The 20,498-nt window shown below is 40.3% G+C and overlaps 1 protein-coding gene across 23 annotated transcripts in view; it reads left to right on the forward strand.

Annotated features, from left to right (window-relative positions):
* Window positions 1-20,498, forward strand: part of AFDN (afadin, adherens junction formation factor) — a 208,357-nt gene that overhangs the window by 109,260 nt on the left and 78,599 nt on the right. For all 23 annotated transcript variants that reach the window (XR_016349228.1, XM_089777349.1, XM_089777341.1 and 20 more), the window contains 6 exons: window positions 2,641-2,735; window positions 7,505-7,767; window positions 10,292-10,361; window positions 11,651-11,769; window positions 15,556-15,614; window positions 17,380-17,585. Coding sequence is in view for 22 of the 23 variants with exons in the window: in XM_089777349.1 (XP_089633475.1) it covers window positions 2,641-2,735; window positions 7,505-7,767; window positions 10,292-10,361; window positions 11,651-11,769; window positions 15,556-15,614; window positions 17,380-17,585 (812 nt within the window). In the remaining variant the exon portion in view is untranslated. The remainder of the gene's footprint in view (window positions 1-2,640; window positions 2,736-7,504; window positions 7,768-10,291; window positions 10,362-11,650; window positions 11,770-15,555; window positions 15,615-17,379; window positions 17,586-20,498) is intronic.

The following is a 20,498-nucleotide window of genomic DNA, read 5'->3' on the forward strand; positions in this document are numbered from 1 at the left end:
TTATTGTGCACCCTCTATTACTTCATATGCACTGTGCCCAATAATGCACATCTCTAGGAATCATACAACATTTCTAAGTTCAGCGCTTTAAAATAATTGATAGTTTTAAAATTAGTATCCTGCCAGATATTTTCTTTAAATCTCAAATGTGTGTCTCACATCCACCCCCACCCTCACCCCTTCTTGTCCTTTCACCAAATACCTTTTCCTGGGTCAAGTGACAGGTTTAAAGTTTGAAACCTTTGATCTGTTAGGGAAGGGAATAGCTTTCTTAAACCAAGTTTTTTGGGGGTGGGAATATTTTAGAAGTTTATTATTTTAGGAGTGTATTACTTGGGATCCTTTTTCATATCTCTCTGCAGGAAAATGTTGGTGTGAGTGTCATTGTTAGCATGACTGAAATTCTGGCTGCAGAAAAAAGTGGTATTATTAGGTGTAAAATAATAATAGTCACTAGTACAGACCTGAATCTTGCATTTTCAGGGCCTCAGTCAAGTGTAATTTGTATTTATGGTGGTAGGGACTTTGTATTTGTGAGGAGGAAACATTTGTATGTTTAAAAACAAAACTTCACTATTTCTAAATTTGTAATGTAAAAATAAGTCCTTGAGAGAAGTATTTAATGGTAGAGTGTAGGTGAGATGATTAAAGGTGTAAATAAATCATGGTGTTTGATATTTATCACATTGATTTTTGCCTCCATATTTTTGTGCATGTGCAAAAAATTGTTTAATAGCTTTCTAAAATAGTGTAAACAGATGCCTGGAGTTTAAAGGAATACACCATATGGGGAAATTTTAGATATGAGTTTATTTGCTATTGTGTAGTATTTATCCATTTATATTAACAAAATGGGCACCCATCAGAACTACTGTGTTTGCCAAAGTTAACAGTAAATTTCAGTAGGCTGCAGTGACTTGAGTTGTGCATTCCTGGTATCACACACAGGGGTAGCTTTTTGCCTGTTGAGCATGCCACATTTAAATGAACATAGGTAAATTACTGTTCTCTCATTTTTAGCACCTTGTCTTGTTCATTTCTGTTCTGCTGTTTCTTTCATCCACCTTAACATTATTTTTCTCTTCTCTTCTACATGAACACTTATCCTTTTGCCTATGTTTTCCTTTTTTTTCTGGTCTGTATATGGCTCTAATCAACCACTTTGCTGTCTTCTGTATGCTGGCAATTAGGTTTAATTCATTAATATCCTGTACAATAATGCACTGGTACATAGTCTTTCAAAGATATGATTGTTTGAACTTTGGACTATGAATACATTTTAAATTTCTGACTGACAGAATGTTGATAGACGCTATGCCTACCTCTTGTTTTAGTCATTGAACTGAGTATACATTTTTGATTACTATAAAAGCTGTATATTAGGGCTGTTTAAGCATTCTAGACACACAATTGTTTCCCACACTAATTTGCAATACAACTGTTTTGAGAAATTTCCAGGATCTTCATGAAGGAAAAAGATCCTATGTATTGGCTTCCATTTTAATTTACAAGATTACTACTGCACCCATTAAGTGAGCATTTCTACATGTGCTGTAATTTGAATAGCATCCTCTAGTGCTTTTGTGTGCAGACTGAAACTAAAACAATTGGTATATTATTTGTAGGCAACAATAATTTTCATCTTGTGACTAGCTGTATCCCATTTTATATCAGACATACAAATTTTGAATTTCTGCTCTTGCTCTTGAGGAGGAAAAGTAAGATGCTTCAATTTCCACTAATATTAAAAGCTTTAATACCTACTTGTAAAACAGATATCAGTGGTAGATATCTAGAAGAGATGACAGCGAAGTTCTCTCCTTTTTACCAGGTCTTACTAAACTGTGTGTATGCGCGTGGGTGTGCACACACATTTGGTGGGAATGCATTTTAAAGAGAACAATCTTAAGGTCTCCGGTTGCTCTTTTATCCCTGGTTTTATTTATTTTCTGGGAGATCAAAATGTAGGTTGCTGGAACTGAAGATAAACTCTGGTGGAACATTACTACAGTCATAGTCCTCTTAAAATATGTCTTGTCACTTCTCATCCAGGGGAAGAAGCTGGCATATAGGTATACGTCTAGTAAGGCAACAGAATTTTTACAAGAAACTTTTTTTTTGCCTTGTTTCAGCATCTGGTAAAAAGGAAAAAAGTTGGTGTCACGGGCTGACACAGTGATAGGAGGTATTGAGGGTACCATCCATTTCATTAGAAGTGCTGTGATAGAGACAAGGCTTAGAACTGTGGTGGTGGTGCTGACGTCTGCGTATTTCATACAACTATTTTTGAAACCCATTTTTTTTTCGGTTACTATATATCAGAAGCTTGAAGAAAATGACTTCTTGTACATTGTAAGCTCCCCTTTAAAACACAAATAGAAATATAAAAGGTATAAGGAAAAGATTATTTCTCTTTCTAAAGTTGCTAAAACAATTTTCGGTTGCATGAACTTTGCTCTTTAATATTTACCACTCATTATCTTTTTACACACAAACTTTAGTAATTCTTCCGTGTTTCTAATGGAGTTTAAGGATATATCGGATTAATTTTCAGAATTAGATATTTTGAGCTCTGTAATGAATTAGAAATAATCAAGCTATAATATTTGCAAATGAAGTGTTTTTATGCTCACTCTACAGATGGTTCTGACTCCAGAGATAAGCCAAAACTGTATCGACTACAACTGAGTGTCACTGAAGTTGGAACAGAAAAATTTGATGACAATTCCATCCAGGTGAGGAAAAGTAGCCTCAAGAGACAGAGCTGATCTGAACATCAACCAATCGCATGTGTAATCATGGGAACTCTCAGTTCACTGAGGATCTTAATTATTTAGTCCCCTGAGCATGGGCCAAAGGCTTTCCTGTTAGTAAGCATTAATGCAAAATGCACTTAAAAAGACACTCTGTCTCTACCAATATACTTCATCTTGATGTCATCTGGCTGAACTGACTTACTCTCACAAGTCAGAAGGGCAGATAAGTCTTAAGTGCAAAACCAAATTATTTTCTTTGGATCAGAATGCATTCATTTGGTTTTGCTCTGCTTAAAGAAGGAACTGGAAGCTTGAACATTTAAACACAAAAATGAATAATCCATTGACAAAAATTCTCGATCTTACCATAGGTACCTGTTCTACTGTAACTCCTTTGGCGTCAAAGTGCCTCAGTTTTAATGTATTTATCCTCAACAATCCTATCATCTAGGGAAATACTGTTATCCCCATGGAGAACTAAGGCACAGAGACTGTAACTTGCACTAGGTCACACACATTTGTAGTATAGAAGTGTCTCATGTCCCAACTACTACCCTAATCACTGAACCATGCATCCTCATCCACTTTACTAATATGTAAGTATTTGCAGGTTCAAATCTTATCTATAAATGGACTCAGTTGTTACTATGTCTGCCTTTTTTGACCCCTTGAAAATTACTCACAAACATGGAGTTTTAGATACCTTAGATCCCTAAAAAATAATGGAAGGGTATAAGCACCCAGGGAATGAGATCCACAAAATCCAACCTGCTAGCTGGGGTATTACCAAAGCTCCATCCATCTCTTGGAGTTTCATGGCAAAATCCAGGCTGCAGGGAAGTGCTTGTAGAAATGGCTGTAAGAGCTGTTACCTGAGCTTTCAGCTATTATCTTTGAAAAATCATGGAAGTCTGGAGAGATTCCAGAGGGCTGTAAAAGGGCAAATCTAGTGCCCATCTATAAAAAGAGAAATAAGAAAAACTCAGGAAACTACACACCAGTCAGTTTAACTTCTGTGCCAGGGAAGATAATGGAGCAAGGAATTAAGGACTCCATCTACAAACATCTGGAAGATAATAAGGTGATAGGTGACAACCAGCATGGATTTGTAAAGAACAAATCATGTCAAACCAATCTGATAGCTTTCTTTTGATAGGATACAAGTCATGTAGATAAGGAAGACGTGGTAGATGTGTTATACCTAGACTTTAGTAAAGCATTTGATAGGGTCTCTCATGACCTTCTTATCAATAAACTAGGCAAATAAAACTTAGATGGGGCTACTATAATGTGGGTGCATAACTGGCTGGATAACCATTCTCAGCAAGTATTATTAATGGTTCACAGTCACGCTGCAACCGCATGATAAATGCGGTTCCATGGGGGTCTGTTTTGGGACTGGTTCTATTTAATATCTTCAGCTTAGATATTGGTATCAAGAGTACACTTATTAAGTTTGCAGATTATACCAATTTGGGAAGGGTTGCAAGTGCGTTGGAGGATAGAGTCATAATTCAAAATGATCATGACGAATTGGGAAATCATAGAACTGGAAGAGACCTCAGAAGGTCATCAAGTCCAGCCCCCTGCTCTAGGCAGGACCAATTCCAACTAAATCAACCGGGCCAGGGCTTTATCAAGCCGAGACTTAAACACCTCTAGGGATGGAGACTCCACTACTTCCCTAGGTAACCCATTCCAGTGCTTCACCACCCTCCTAGTGAAATAGTTTTTCCTAATATCCGACCTGGACCTCTCCCACCACAACTTGAGACCATTGCTCCTTGTTCTACCATCTGTCACTACTGAGAACAGCCTCTCTCCATCCTCTTTGGAACCTCCCTTCAGGAAGTTGAAGGCTGCTATCAAATCCCCCCTCACTCTTTGCTTCTGCAGACTAAACAGACCCAAGTCCCTCAGCCTCTCCTCATAAGTCATATGCTCCAACCCCCTAATCATTTTGGTTGCCCTCCGCTGGACCCTCTCCAATGCGTCCACATCCTTTTTGTAGTGGGGGGCCCAGAACTGGACACAATACTCCAGATGTGGCCTCACCAAAGCCGAATAAAGGGGAATAATGACATCTCTGGATCTGCTGGCAATGCTCTTCTTAATGCAACCTAATATGCCATTAGCCTTCTTGGCTACAAGGGCACACTGTTGACTCATATCCAGCTTCTCATCCACTGTAACCCTCAGGTCCTTTTCTGCAGAACTACTACTTAACCGGTTGGTCCCCAGCTTGTAACTATGCTTGGGATTCTTCCGTCTCAAGTGCAGGACTCTACACTTGTCCTTGTTGAACCTCATCAGATTTCTTGTGGCCCAATCCTCCAATTTGTCTAAGTCATTCTGGACCCTATCGCTGCCCTTAAGCGTATCTACCTCTCCCCCCAGCTTAGTGTCATCCGCAAACTTGCTGAGGGTGCAATCCATCCGGCCTTCTAGCCATCTTTCTATCCATCTTACCATCCATTCATCCAACCCACGTTCCTTTAACTTGCTGGCAAGAATATTGTGGGAGACCGTATCAAAAGCCTTGCTAAAGTCAAGTTATATAACATCCACTGACTTCCCCATGTCCACCGAGCCAGTTACCTCATCATAGAAGCTAATCAGATTGGTCAGGCATGACTTGCCCTTTGTGAATCCATGCTGACTATTCCTAATCACTTTCCTCTCATCCAAGTGCCTCAAAATGGATTCCTTAAGGATCCCTTCCATGATTTTTCCAGGAACCGAGGTAAGACTGACCGGCCTATAGTTCCCTAGATCATCCTTCTTCCCTTTTTTGAAGATGGGCACTACATTTGCCTTTTTCCAATCATCCAGGATTTCTCCCGATCTCCACGACTTTTCAAAGATAATAGCCAAAGGCTCCTCAATGACATTTGCCAACTCCCTCATTACCCTCGGATGCACTAAGTCCGGACCCATGGATTTATGTACGTTTAGCTTTTCTAGATAGTTCCTAATCTGTTCTTTACCCACCACGGGCTGTCCATCTTCATCCCATCTTGCGTCACTTGGCGCAGAAGTCCAGGAGCTGACCTTGTCCGTGAATACAGAGGCAAAGAAAGCATTGAGTACTTCAGCTTTCCCCACATCATCTGTCACTAGGTTACCTCCTTCATCCATTAGGGGCCGCACACCCTCTCTGATCACCTTCTTCTTGTTAACATGCCTGTAGAAACCTTTCTTGTTATCCTTCACATCCTTAGCCAGTCGCAATTCCATTTGCGCTTTCGCCTCCCTGATAACCCCCCGGCATTCTCGAGCTATACCTTTAAACTCCTCCCTGGTCATTTGTCCAAGTTTCCACTCTTTGTAAGCTTCCTTTTTGTGCTTAAGTTCATCAAGGATTTCCCCTGTAAGCCAATCTGGTCTCCTACCATGTTTGCTTCTCTTGCTACGCGTCGGGATGGTTTCTTTCTGTGCCTTCAGTAAGGCTTCTTTAAAATACTGCCAGCTGTCCTGGACTCCTTTTCCCTTCATGTTAACATCCCAGGGGATTCTGCCCATCAGATCTCTGAGGGAGTCAAAATCTGCTTTTTTTGAAGTCCAAGGTGTGTATTTTACTATTCTCTTTTCTTCCTTTGGTCAGGATCCTGAAATCTACCATTTCATGATCACTGCTTCCCAGGTTGTCACCCACCTCCACTTCCCCTATTAGTTCCTCCCTATTAGCACGGCCCCTGGTCGGATCCTTCAGCACTTGTCAAGAAGTTATTCCCAACATTCTCCAAAAACTTCCTGGATTGCTTGTGTACTGCCGTATTGGTTTTCCAACAGATGTCAGGGTGATTAAAGTCCCCCACGAGAACCAGGGCCTGCGATCTGGAAGCTTTGCTCAGTTGTCCGAAGAAAGCCTCATCTACCTCATCCACCTGATTCAGTGGCCTGTATTAGACACTGACACCAACCACAACATCACTGCTGTTGTTTGCTCCTTTAAACTTAACCCATAGACTTTCAACAGGTTTTTCTCCCTCTTTATACTGGAGTTCAGAGCAATCGTAGTGCTCTCTTACATATAGTGCAACTTCTCCCCTTTTTCTCCCCTGCCTGTTGTTCCTGAACAGTCTATACCCTTCCATGACAGCGCTCCAGTCATGCGAGTCATCCCACCAAGTCTCTGTTATCCCAATTAAATCATATTTCTTGGTCTGGGCTAGGGCCTCCAGTTCTTCCTGTTTGTTGCCCAGGCGTCTCGCATTAGTGTACAAACACTTCAGGTAACCAGTTGATTGTCCTATTTTCTCCATTCGAAACATGGAGTTTCTGGCAACTGTATGTGCATGTCCAGAAGTAGAAACTTAGGCACCTAAGGAACATCTAAACCAAAAATTTAGGCACCAAAGGAGTTTTAGGCAGATTTATTTGGATCATAGCAGTACATAAAATTCTGACTTAAAATCTGAATCTCATTTTAGATCCTGAAGCATAGTTATGGGCAGCATATTTGTAACCAAACAACCTATTAATAATGTGCAAATTATACTTTGAGTGGAAATGCTTAAAATATGCTGCAAAAACATGTTATGGTTGTTTTCACTTTGAGCAAAGCTTATGTAAGGTTAAATTATTGATGCCTATAATTGATAAATTTCAAATGAAAATACAGAGGCTGGAGTTAAACTATAGCAATACACTGCAATTAGGATACATTGTAGTTCACAGTTGTGCTTTGTTTTTGCAGTGATGCTGAGTTAGATAATTTTAGAACTATTGAGTATTTGTATTTCCAGTTGTTTGGACCAGGAATTCAGCCTCATCATTGTGACCTCACCAATATGGATGGAGTTGTTACCGTTACACCAAGAAGCATTGACGCTGAGACTTATGTAGAAGGTCAGCGTATTTCAGAGACCACAATGCTGCAAAGTGGTATGAAGGTTCAGTTTGGATCATCTCATGTATTTAAATTTGTGGATCCCAGTCAGGACCACATCATTCCTAAAAGAACTCTAGATGGAGGTCTGATGATCAAAGGGCCAAGGCACAAAACTGGGTGAGTACACAATCAATTTTGGGGATGGAAGTAATATAAGCTGATTATGTAAGAAATTATCCATTGTGAAACACATTGAATGAGAAAAGTACTAGAATGGGTCACCTAGGGAGGTGGTGGAATCTTCATCCCTAGAGGTTTTTAAGTCTGAGCTTGACAAAGCCCTGGCTGGGTTGATTTAGTTGGGATTGGTCCTGCCTTGGGCAAGAGGCTGGACTTTAATGACCTCCTGAGGTCTCTTCCAGCTCTATGATTCTATGAATATAGAGCAATGAAAATAACTTTGTGTAAGACCATCAGGCTATGAGTGGCTACTCTTAATTGTTTTAAGTTAAACTTATAGCAGAAATAGGTAGTATAATACTTTAGCTCCACCTTGTGAAGTTTTTGGGACTTGGTTAATGATAGAGGTATATTTTTTTTCTGATGACACTGATTCACAAGTCTAAAATTGGGGTGGGGGGTGGGGTGGAGGAGAGAAGAAGATTATAATATAGCTCAGTCAGACACCAGGAACATAAAGAATTTAATTACCATACATAATAAGTCTGGCTTGCTTATTTCCCATGTCTTTCTTTTTCTTTAAACAATAATATCAGAAGAGTCATTTGGCTGGATGTGAATAAACAAAATAAAAAAAGATGTAATGTGGGTTCATCTATGCTGTTTGCCAGTTAAAATCCAGATACAGTCTGTGTAATAACAGTTACTAAAATACATTAATTTTCCCCTCAGACATAGAAATGGATTGTGCTCATATTATTTTGGTGGAAGCAATATAAACATCTAGATTAGATAGGAGGGCTAATATTGCCTGGCCTTAGGGCTTCGTGCTCATTGGGAATGGAAATATGCAGAGAGCCCCAACGTTAGGTGAAACTACTTGAAAGTTGTAGAATATTAATTATCTGTTCTCCTGTCTGTTGGGTCCAAAGGAAACTACTCAAGTAAGATGTTCTGAGGGGAAGGGGAAAAACTAAGGCACAAAAGCTGATTATGTAAGAAATTATCCATTGTGAAACGCATTGAATGAGAAAAGGCATATGATGTTGTCATTGAATTGCCAGTTGACTTTTAAAATCTATACTTTTGCCATAGTCATTTTCCTATTCTGTATATTTTTATTTAAAACTCAAAATACATCTTTAGGGAGATTAAAAATGTGTGCATTTACTATAGGAAGTTACAGAGAATTTTGTGAAAACTGCTTTTCTGTGATCTTCAGTATGAATGAAAGGTTACATCTTCAGAGTCATTGGTCCAGAATCAGTCAATGGATTTCTGTCCCTTTTGATGATTTTTTTATTGTATAAGAGGAAGTCTCGGTACGTCTAGACTACATCCATCCCTCTTTCGAAAGAGGGATGTAAATTAGACATATCAAAATTGCAAATGAAGCTGGGATTTGAATTTCCTGCGCTTCATTTGCATAATCGTGGCACGACGTTCTTTCAAAAAACGTTATTTTGAAAGTGAAACTGGTCTAGATCTCTTCTTTTCAAAAGAACTGCATCTAGTGTGTGGTTTCACTTTCAAAATAGCATTTTTTTGAAAGACTGCCATGACGCGATTATGCAAATGAAGCGCAGGAAATTCAAATTCTGGCTTCATTTGCCATTTCGATATGTCTAATTTACATCCCTCTTTCGAAAGAGGGATGTAGTCTAGACATAGACTCAATAAACTCTTGAAGTACAGGTTATAGATTTTACGTTCCTTTCAAGATCACAAAATCCACGTTTCAACTCTTGGACAGTAACATATTTTTAACACACACAAATTTATAAATATTTACAGTCCAAAGATGGAGCAATTAATTGAATGTGAAGAGGGAGTTTTTCTCTCCTTGGTGATCATTCAAAAATATAATCATAATTGAAAGTGAAGAAAAAGTGTGTCCTTTGTAAAACTTGTACACATTGTTTAATTTATGCAATTAAAACTGTTGTATGTTCTTCAGCTAGATAAATCACTGTTAAAAACTAGGGCTGTAAAAACATAACCATTGAAATAGTTAACAAATAAGCCTGGGCTTATCGGTTACCGTTAGCGGTTATACACAGGCTTCCGCCCCGTTCCTGGGTAGCTGGCTGCCACGCCATGTTGCTGGCACTATGAGAGTCAGCAACGTGAGAGCGGCATATAGCTTCTTGGGCGCGGGGCTGCAGGCAGGAGCTGATGTGGTTCGGGAGCTGGCTTTAAAGTCAACTCCTAGGACACGCTGGCTGAAAGGGAGCTGGCTGCTGCCCTGTGCTGCTACTTCTGTATCATGGTTATGCTTCTCATACAGAGGTAGCATGCCAGGAGCCGGCTTAACTTCCTGCACTTAGGAGAATTAGAACCAGTACCTTAACATCTATGAAGCAAGGGGTTTTACCCTTCTTTCTTTCTAATTCACAAATGAGGGAGATTAGAAACTCATTCTGGACCCTAGAGCTCTCCTCCTACTATGTATCATTGTTTATATTGCAAATTTGTTTCTTCTGATTGTTACTTGAGGTCTTTTTGGTCTTAATCTTCTCAGGGTTGTTCAAGAAACAACATTTGATCTGGAGGGAGATGTTCACAGTGGAACAGCATTACCAGCAAGCAAGGTAACAAACAGACTAGATTGGTCAAAAATGATAAATTTCATTGTTTATATTCCCATTTTATTCATGATTCTCACCAATTATTTGATTCTCGGGTGGCAGCAGGTAAACTTTCTAAAAAATATTTTGCAACATAAGAGTTTTGGAGTACAGGTTGAACCCCTGTAATATCCAGTACACTCTGGTCTGGCAACATCCAAGGTCCAGCATTATTTTAGTTACCAGATGTTTACTTATGAGTGTGGCCAAGTTTCTTGTGGTCTCATAAAGTTAGTTTACATCCACCAGTCCTGGCCCAGTGTTCTGTGCTGTTGTTTAGCTCTAATTTAGCCTTAAATGTCTAGTAAGAGCCCAGTAAGCAGTAGAAGTGCTGGCAATGCTGCTAGACTATATTGACCTTCCTTGGTCTGATAAATTATCTGGTTTGGCGCTGGTCAGGTTACAAGGGTGTCAGACTACATAGAGGTTCAACCTGTATTAACATAAATTCTGGAAAAAATGGCTTTACAGGGCAGAGGACAAATTACATGGTTAAAGGTGGATGAGCCAATGAAGTTGGGAAAAATGAATTTTAAGACAAATTTTTATTACAAATGCATTAAATCAGCCCGTAGTGCTGACTATCGCTGACCTATAAAGAGGGAAAAGTGGTTGTATGTTTTTATACTTCTTTATTATGTGTAAACAATAGCAAGATGTTTTTTTCTCAAAAATAGGAGTGTTCCCTGCTTTTTCCATATTAGAAATTCAGGTCCCATCTAGCTCTGGGGTGGGACTGAATATTGGAAAGCTAATGAAATTGGAGTGTACATCAGAAGCATAAACTCTGTGCAATTGAGGAGAGACCATTTTTAATTTGACTGTTTAAAAGCTTGTTCTTTCTTTTATTTTAGTTACTGAGGTTCAATAAAACCTCAGCAATAACATTTCGGAGAAAGGCAGCCTGTTGTTCCTAATTTTGGAATTATGTATTAAAGTGGTTTTAAGTAAGGATCTGTAGAACCTTTGTACCATTATAAAGATTGTTACTGGCTTTCTGTTAGTGTTGTGCTGTTGTTTAAATTCTTGCCAGTATGTTGCCAAAAATTTGTTTCTAGATGGCTGTTGTGATATTTTGAATATTTCACTGTGGTGAGAATACATGCTGCATTGCTGTCTTTTGTCCTGCAGTCTTCTGTTCCCTGTCCGCTTCTGGTAGTCTTGAATTAATAAGCTTTTTCCATAGAGATGAACATGAGTTTTGGCTGATTTAATGCATGCCTGTTAAAGATTTGTCTTCCTGTTTGAGTTAGAGCATCAACAGACTGGATGGTGACAGAACTCCATCAGCATCCAGTACAGCTGAACGAGGAATGGTGAAGCCAATGATTAGAGTGGAACAGCAGCAAGATTATCGCAGGCAGGATGGCAGGTAGGAGTACACATTGTATCGCTTCTAATGTCAGTAAATATACATTTCTTTCTGGAAGCATGAAGCAAGGTTTCATCAAAATGTATAAAATGGTAGGTGTTTGCCTGGTTCTTCCCTGGGGAAAAAAGTGTTTAATGAAGAGATCCACTCTAACCCATTCCACTGTAATGCAGAAATTAAGAACATTAAAATACCTTATTTTTATGTGTTTTATTTTTCTACAGTTTGTGTCTGTCTTTCCCAGACAAATTGCTGTTTTCTCAATTTGTAATATCATTGTTAATTTATTTGGTCATTTAAACACATCTAATAGAATATTTTTAAGAAGTACAGAATTTCTTGACATCTGTTGGTTGGGCTTCCACATTTGTCAACTGGGTTGACGTGCTCCATATTTAGACAGAAAAACACAGCCATAGGCACTTTTAGTCCTTGTAGCAAAGCAGTTGGCAGGATTTGTGGACAGACCATTTCAGTCCTTCCTAATTTGTGAAACATTTAGCACAACTTGAGAAAACAAAGTATGATGTTTGTCTCTGAGAGTCTTCCTAAAACTGGTTCTTAAATTTTAAGTTCTTTGATTAATGACCCCTGCATGTATTGTATTTGAAATTCGCATGCATCTAAGACTGAAAGACATTTTCCAGCAATATCCACTGGTCCATGTCCTTTCAGGTAGAATGGGTGGCAGGGAGTGACAACCTCTCCGTTTCTTTTCTACCACCTGTGGTCTGAGACTACTTCTCCAGTGTTAGTTTGGCTATTTACAACTAGTTGTGAAGAAGGCTATGAAACCAGTTTTAGCTAGTTTACACTTAGAGTAGTTTAATAGTCTTGGGGAATGCCGGGGGGGGTGGGTGGGTGGGTGTGTGTGTGTGTGTGTGTGTGTGTGTGTGAAATCTCCTAATCTGATCATCCTTCTCCCTGTATGAAATGCCTAGTACGCTCAGGATTCAAAATCTGTGTGACTTGCAGCTGGGCTTTCCTGGTTAGCAGTGAACATAGTCATAGAATACTAGAACTGAAGGACCTTGAGAGGTCATTGAGTCCCGTCCCTTACCCTGACGAAAGGACTAAGCACCTTGTAGATCATCCCTGACAGATGTCTGTCTAACCTGCTCTTAAATATCTCCAGTGATGGAGATTCCACAACCTCCCTAGAGTGTTTATTCCAGTGTTTAACCACGCTGACAACTAGGAAATTTTTCCTGATGTCAAACCTAAACCTCCCTTGCTGTAGTTTAAGCCCATTGCTGCTTGTCGTATCCTCAGAGGCCAAAGAGAACAATTTTTCTCCCTCCTCTTTGTAACACCCTTTTAGATACAGGCAGTCCCTGGGTTACGTACAAGATAGGGACTGTAGGTTTGTTCTTAAGTTGAATCTGTATGTAAGTCGGAACTGGCATCCAGATTCAGCCGCTGCTGAAACTGATCAGTTTCAACAGCGGCTGAATCTGGACACCAGTTCTGACTTACATACAGATTCAACGTAAGAACCCCAGGCGTCCCCAAGTCAGCTGCTGCTGAAACTGATCAGCAGCTGATTCCAAGAAGCCCGGGGCAGAGCAACTCTGCCTCGGGCTTCCTGTAGTCAGCCGCTGGCCAGTTTCAGCAGCGGCTAACTTGGGGACGCCTGGGGCAGAGCAGCTCGGGTGCTGCTGGGTTGGTCCAGTAGCGTGGCCGCTCCTCGGCGCTACTGGACCAACCCAGCAGCACCCCAGCTGCTCTGCCCCAGGCATCCTGATTCAGCCACTGCTGAAACTGATCAGCAGCGGCTGAATCAGGACTCCTGGGGCAGAGCAGCTGGGGTGCTGCCGGGTTGGTCCAGTAGCGCCAAGGAGCGGTGCTGCGGTACCAACCGGCAGCGCCCCACCTGCTCTACCACAGGCCCGGGGCTTTGCTCCACGTCTCCCTGGTCTGCTGGGGGGGAGGGGGGGGCACTAACTGCGTCCCCCCCTCCCCCAGACCACCAGGGAGATGCGGAGCAAAGCGGCGGAGGACCCGGGCCGGACCGCGGCGCTTCCCGCTGATCTGGAAGCGCCGCGGGTCTGGCCCCGGGTCCTCCGCCGCTTTGCTCCCCGTCTCCCTGGTCTGCTGGCTCCCCCAGCAGACCAGGGAGACGGGGAGCAGCTTTTCTCACCCCGGAGGAGGCGGACGGCGGGACCAGGCGTCCCGCCGCTCCAATCCTCCGGGACGAGAAAAATCCCCGTTCGTAACTGCAGATCCGACATAAGTTGGATCCGCGTAACTCGGGGACTGCCTGTACTTGAAAACTGCTATCATGTCTCCTCTGTCTTCTCTTTTCTAAACTAAATAACCCTAGTTCTTTCAGCCTTTCCCCATGGGACATGTTTTCTAGGCCTTGAATCATTTTTGTTGCTCTTCTTTGGATCATCTCCAATTTCTCCATATCCCTCCCAAAATGTGGTGCCCAGAACTGGACACTATTTCAACTGAGGCCTAATCAGCGCAGAATAATTATTTCTCGTGTCTTGCCACACTCCTGTTAATGCATCCCAGAATCACATTTGCTTTTTTTGCAACAGTGTCACACTGTTGACTTGTATTTAGCTTGTAGTCCGCTATGACAGTGGCCAATGCCAGATGCTCCAAAAGGAATGAACAGAACAGATAATCAGGTGATCCCTCCCATGTCTCCTATTCTCCAGCCTCTGACAAACATAAGAACGGCCGTACTGGGTCAGACCAAAGGTCCATCTAGCCCAGTATCCTGTCTGCCGACAGTGGCCAGCACCAGGTGCCCCAGAGAGGGTGGACCGAAGACAGTGATCAAGCAATTTGTCTCCTGACATCCCTCTCCAGCCTCTGACAAACAGAGGCCAGGGACACCAATTCTGTCAACTGGCTAATAGCCTTTTATGGACCTAACCTCCAGGAAATTATCTAGCTTCTCTTTAAACTTTGTTACAGTCCTAGCCTTCACAGCCTCCTCTCGTGAGGAGTTCCACAGGTTGACTACACGCTGTGTGAAGAAGAACTTTCTTTTATTAGTTTTAAACCTGCTACCCATTAATTTCATTTGGTGTCCTCTAGTTCTTCTATTATGGGAACTAATAAATAATTTCTTTATCACCAAGGCATTGCTGAGGAGCATCAGCCCCAGTGCTACCTCTTCCTACCACAGCCTAACCTGCTGCAGAGGGGACGGATCATTCTCCAGTGGTTTCCTGCCGCTGAAAATAGGCTTACCTGCCATAAGTGGCATTTTTGCCGTAGGTTGCCGACCACTGCTGTACAGGATGGTACTGTAATTAGATGAAGATTAAAGGGAACTTGATTCATCACTATTAGAAATAAAAATGTAGTCTCAAGCTGCTTCTAAAATATCTGGTGAAGTTGCTTCATAAAAGCTTGTTCAGTAAATATTTACAATTAAACTAGTTCTTTAGGCTTAGTTTGATTAGCTTTTCCCCTGTTTATCCCTGAGGGTTTTTTTTAGTAATGACATTGACAGGACTCAAATATCATGTGGCAAAATGACTTAATTATTATAACATACAGTGCAAAGGAGGATATTCATTAATACTATACTCCACAATTAAGTATTATTGACATCTGTTTTCTTTCAAAAAGCACAGTGTGTGAATTTAAGAGGAGGAAACAGTTGAATAGAAAGAGTTTATATTTGCAATGTACACTTTTTTGGAAAATAGAAACTCAAAAACAAAGCCCTTGGAGAAAAACACATCATTTGACAGTTGAATTAACTTTACTTGTGTGAATTTATTTTTTTTATTTTTTTTTTAATATTCATTCTTTCTTTAGATCTCAGGAAGTTGGGCCAGAACTCGTATTACCTGCAAGCATCGAATTCAAGGAAAGCTGTGAGTATTTAATAGTTGTTAGCAACTATTTAAAATATTAAATAAAACAATAAGGTAAAAAAGTTCATTTCTTAATCACTTTGAAAGCACAAAAGGACACATATTAGTAAAGTTCAGAAATAACTTTAAAAAAAAACATTTATTTTACCAAAAAGGCTGGCTTGAAAAGAAAGAAAAATTATTCAGGTTATTAATGGGTCCTTGTATAACTACATTGAAATTCCCTGTCTACAAAATAAATTAAATTGCAATCAGAGTTGTTAATAGAAAAGAGAGATCAGATCAAAACCATTCCCCTTAATAAAAATTCTCCATATTATTAATTTATAAACTAGGTCTTGGTCAAAAGTCCAATTTCAAGTTGTTAATCCATAAGAGTATTAATTTAAAACATTAGTTTAGATAATCTCATTTTTTTTTTACTGATGGAAATATTGTAGACTCTCAGCTTTACAAGAAGTCCCCAGGTTACATCAATCCGACTTACGTTGGATTCCTAGTTACGAACGGGGGAGGGGAAGCGACAGTGGGGGAGGCACCCTGCACTAGCTGCGCCCTGGCGGCGGCATTTACATTCTGGCGGTGCTGAGGGAGCCCGGAGTGCCTGGTGCATTGTGGTAAGAGGGAGACCTGGGGGGGAGGAGGAGGCGGGGAGATTTAAAGGGGAATCTGCCTCCGCCATTAAACACCCGGCCTTGCGCCGGGCTGCAGCCTCCGGGCGCTGCAGCGGCCGGTTGGGGCGCACGGAGTACACTTGGCCCCAGCCCCAGAGACCGGCCGCAGGGTGGGGGGAGGGGATGCGAAGCGCTGCCGGGGCCGCTTTAAAAAAAAACCCCCGCGCCGAGGCCGACTTACATCCAAATTCAACTTAGCATACCAATTCCGACTTACATACAAATTCAACTTAAGAACAAACCTACAGTCCCAATTTTGTACGTAACCCGGAGACTTCCTGTACTATGACATTTTTATGTATTTAAAACAACCACCAGTTGTATAAGAAAATTTCAGACCAGAGATTGAAACTTCACAATATTGGAATACTTGAACATATGATGTTTGGTGGGCAAACAAACACTGTTTTGACTGTAAGAAAGCTTTGGATGAGTGCAGTGAAAAGGGAAAATTTTATTTACTTGATATTGTAGAACTTCAGAGTTACAAACACTTCAGGAAAGGAGGTTGTTCATGACTCTGAAATGTTTGTAATCCTGAGCAAAATGTTATGGTTGGTCTTTCAAAATTTTACAGTTGACTATTGATTTAATACAACTTTGCAATGGAGAAGAAAAATTCTGCTTTTAACCATCTTAATTTTAAATGCAACATGCACAGTTTCCTTATGTTGTCAAATCTTTTTTAAGCTTTCCCTTTACCTTTTTAGTGGTGTTACCTTTTTAGTGGTGTATGTTTAATACAGTACTTGACTGTACATTTTTTTTTTTAATATCACTGCATGGTTTTGGTTGCAAATGAGGGGTGTGGTTTAGTAGTCAGATCATAATTCTGGTGTTTGTAACTCTGAGGTTCTACTGTACATAAATGGGAAATAATGTTGAGCCATTTCCTCTTACATAATTTTCTACTTGTAGCCAGTTGTTTTGTTGTACCTTAGTAATTGTAGTACTGTACATAGTTGGGACAAATAGGAACATATGTGCTAAAAAAAAACAAAAAACAGAAGAAACCCATCATATTACTTTGCTTTATGAAATTTTATTTTATTCTTCCTCTCTTTTGGTGATATATGTTTTTGTTTCCACAGCTGAAGATGCCTTCTTATCTGCCATTATTAATTATACCAACAGCTCAACTGTTCATTTTAAATTATCACCTACTTATGTTTTGTACATGACATGTCGGTATGTATTGTCAAACCAGTACAGACCTGACATCAGTCCTACTGAGCGTACTCACAAAGTCATTGCAATAGTCAACAAGATGGTGAGCATGATGGAAGGAGTTATACAGGTGAGTTTGATCTGCAGAGACAAGCCAAAAGTATGTAAAATGCAAACATTGTAGGCTATAATTTAAATATATTTGGAAAAGGTTTTTTTTCCCCCTGCTCTAGGGTTTCACTGAAAGTTTCCTGTAGAGTATCAGCCTGTAATATATTTCTCTTGTAAAGATTTTTTTTTCTTGTGAGGTGCTAAACTACATTCCCTTGGGAGAAATTTGTGGCTGATGAATACCTAGATGGTTAGAGTAAGATTTTTTTTTTCATCCCCACCTTGTTGTCCCATTCTTCATAGCAAACCAAAAAAAACCTCACCACATCCCAAACAGTTCTAAAATAGTTTTTCCCATTACGTATTTTTGATCCTTAAGCAATTATGATGTTTATTGTAATTGTTTTTTACTAATGATTGATATTGATCCACTAAATGTGGTATAGAAAATGCTTAATTTTTAAAAAAAGAATTAATTATTGAACTTTGATCCTTTTTCTCTTACTACATACACACAGAGATAGCACAGCATGATAATACAGCATTCAGTATTGCTGTTTGTTTTCTCAAGTATGCTGATACTGATATGTCTTGCACTAAGAAATATTAGGATAAAAATTGTAGTGTATAGTATGAAATGCGTTCCTTAATTTCTTACAAAAATCCCACTGAAGCCTTTAGCATTTTTGCTTTTACAAAGAATATAGGACCAGATCCACAGTAGGAATATCTTGTATTGTCTCCAATATACTGCTACAGTATTTAATTTTCCCATAATACTCTGAGAGCGTAGTTATATTTCATGTGTTGTTAATAGCACTAACTGATCAGTTGCAGATTTTTCTCAGTGGGAGCATCAAAATCCATGTTCTTTATAATACATAAAGCTTATATGAGTTCTCTTTAAAATTATCAATGAATCAATTATTATATATCATGTATGTATTTCTGGGGTTGCGTACAGACTCAGGGTCCCATTGTGCTAGGCATTGTACAAACATATAACAAAGAGACATAATCCCTGTAAAAGTATGAACAGGTAGATAAAACAGAGGGAACATAACAAAACTGTGCTGGTCAGCTTGAAAACCTTGGTTACAGCAAACCTACTGTTAAACATTTTATAGGCATTGCCAGGGCTCGCCGAACTGCGGGGAGCTCCGCTCGCCAGCTGCGCTGTCCGGCGATCTGCGCATGTGCAGATCACCTGAACCTGGCTCTTCCGGGTTGCAATCTACTCGCCACGGCGAGTAGATTGCATTATTTGTTGAGCCCTGGGCATTGCAGTAGAGAAGAGTTTTAAGAAGAGAGGAGAAAACTGAAGTGGCTTTGCAGATGTTTACAAAATGTTCCTCCCATGGATAAGGTGACATTGGAGAAAGTGTAGTATCATTTGTAAGAATTTGTATAAAAGGAAATCAAGACTTAACGTGAAGAATGCAGAAGAGGCTCATATCTCAAAATAATAAGGGATAATAAATGGGGCAGTCATAGATGCTGAGAAGCCATAAAAGTGAAGACAGTTTGATGTGGTGAGGGGGTAGCAAGTTGAGAGAGTTAGTGATAATTCAAGTGGTGAGCCAGGAAAATTCTTTTCAGCAGAATTTTGAATGAATATAGGTAGACAGAGGGGATTCCTCTTGGCCATAAAGGAGGATGTTGTAACAGATAAGAAAGAAATAAGGAGATCCTAGATAAGAGATTTGGCTGCATAACTGGAGAGGAAAGGCTTGATCTTACACGTTGTGCAGGATGAAGTGGTAGGCTTCAGATATAGTCTGGATGTGAACATCTTCGGAGAGGCCTGAGTCAAAGATTATGCCCAGAGAAGATGATACTGTTTTCCACAGTGACTGAGAAAGGAGAGGCAGGGTGAGGGTTTAAGAGGCAAAGATGAAGAGCTTCATGTTGAGTGTAAGTTGATGGCTAGACATCCATGAGGAGTCAGGGAAACGGTAGCACTTTAGTTTTGGCAGAATGAGGCAAGTCAGGAGCGGAGAGGTAAATTTAAGACACATTAGCATAGAGATGATAGTTGAAATTCTGAATGAGATCACTTGGAGACAGTCTGAAGGGAGAAGAGTGAATCCAGGACTGAGCCCTGTGGAACACCTTCCTCCCTTCCCCCCCAACACACACACAGGAGAGGATGAGGCTAATCCTCTGAACGAGTGATTACAGAGAGAGAACTACCAGGAAAGGACAGTCATGGTAACCAAGTGCGAGACACGATTTCAGGTTGAGCACGATAAATTGTAATGAAGGTGGCTGGCATGCTAAGGTGGATAAAGACAAAATATGCTAAGTCAGAGTTTTGGCCAGGAGATGTTCATTGGAGCCATTGGTGGAAGCTGGGTTGGAGGACCATACAGAGAGCAGTTGAAGGAGAGTCACTTTGGAGTTTGTGTGTACAGAGAGCTAACAAGTAAAGGGAATAAGGGAGATGGGACAGTAGTTAGGCAAGTGGAGTAAAAAGTGGAGGGCTTTTAGAAGGGGAAAGACTACAGCCAGGCTTGTATTGTGAAGGGAAGAGCTTGAGGAGAAGTTAAGGAGAAAGTTAAATGGAATTGATGAGTGGGACATGCAAGGTAGATGGGATGAGATCACTGGAGAGGAGATAGAGGAGGAAAGCACATAAACATCTGTGCCAGAGATTGAAAAGAGGAGATACGTGTCACAATTCTGATTTTTTTTTCTCATCAGAATTGTAGAGACACTTAAGTCATCTAGTATAATTTCCAAATGCTGCTACTCTTAATTATTTTGTGAAGTATTTTCACAATCTTTGGTGGTAGGAATGATGAACAGCACAAAAGATAAAGATTTCATGTGATAAGGAGTAATTTTATGGAAGCATCTGAAAAAGTTGAGTAATGAAGTAGTCTATATTGGAATAGCGCTCTAGCAACCTACTTTAATTATTTTATAAACA

This window comes from Pelodiscus sinensis, chromosome 3 (genome assembly GCF_052426305.1).
Source record: "Pelodiscus sinensis isolate ZL-2025 chromosome 3, ASM5242630v1, whole genome shotgun sequence".
NCBI classification, from domain to species: domain Eukaryota; kingdom Metazoa; phylum Chordata; order Testudines; family Trionychidae; genus Pelodiscus; species Pelodiscus sinensis.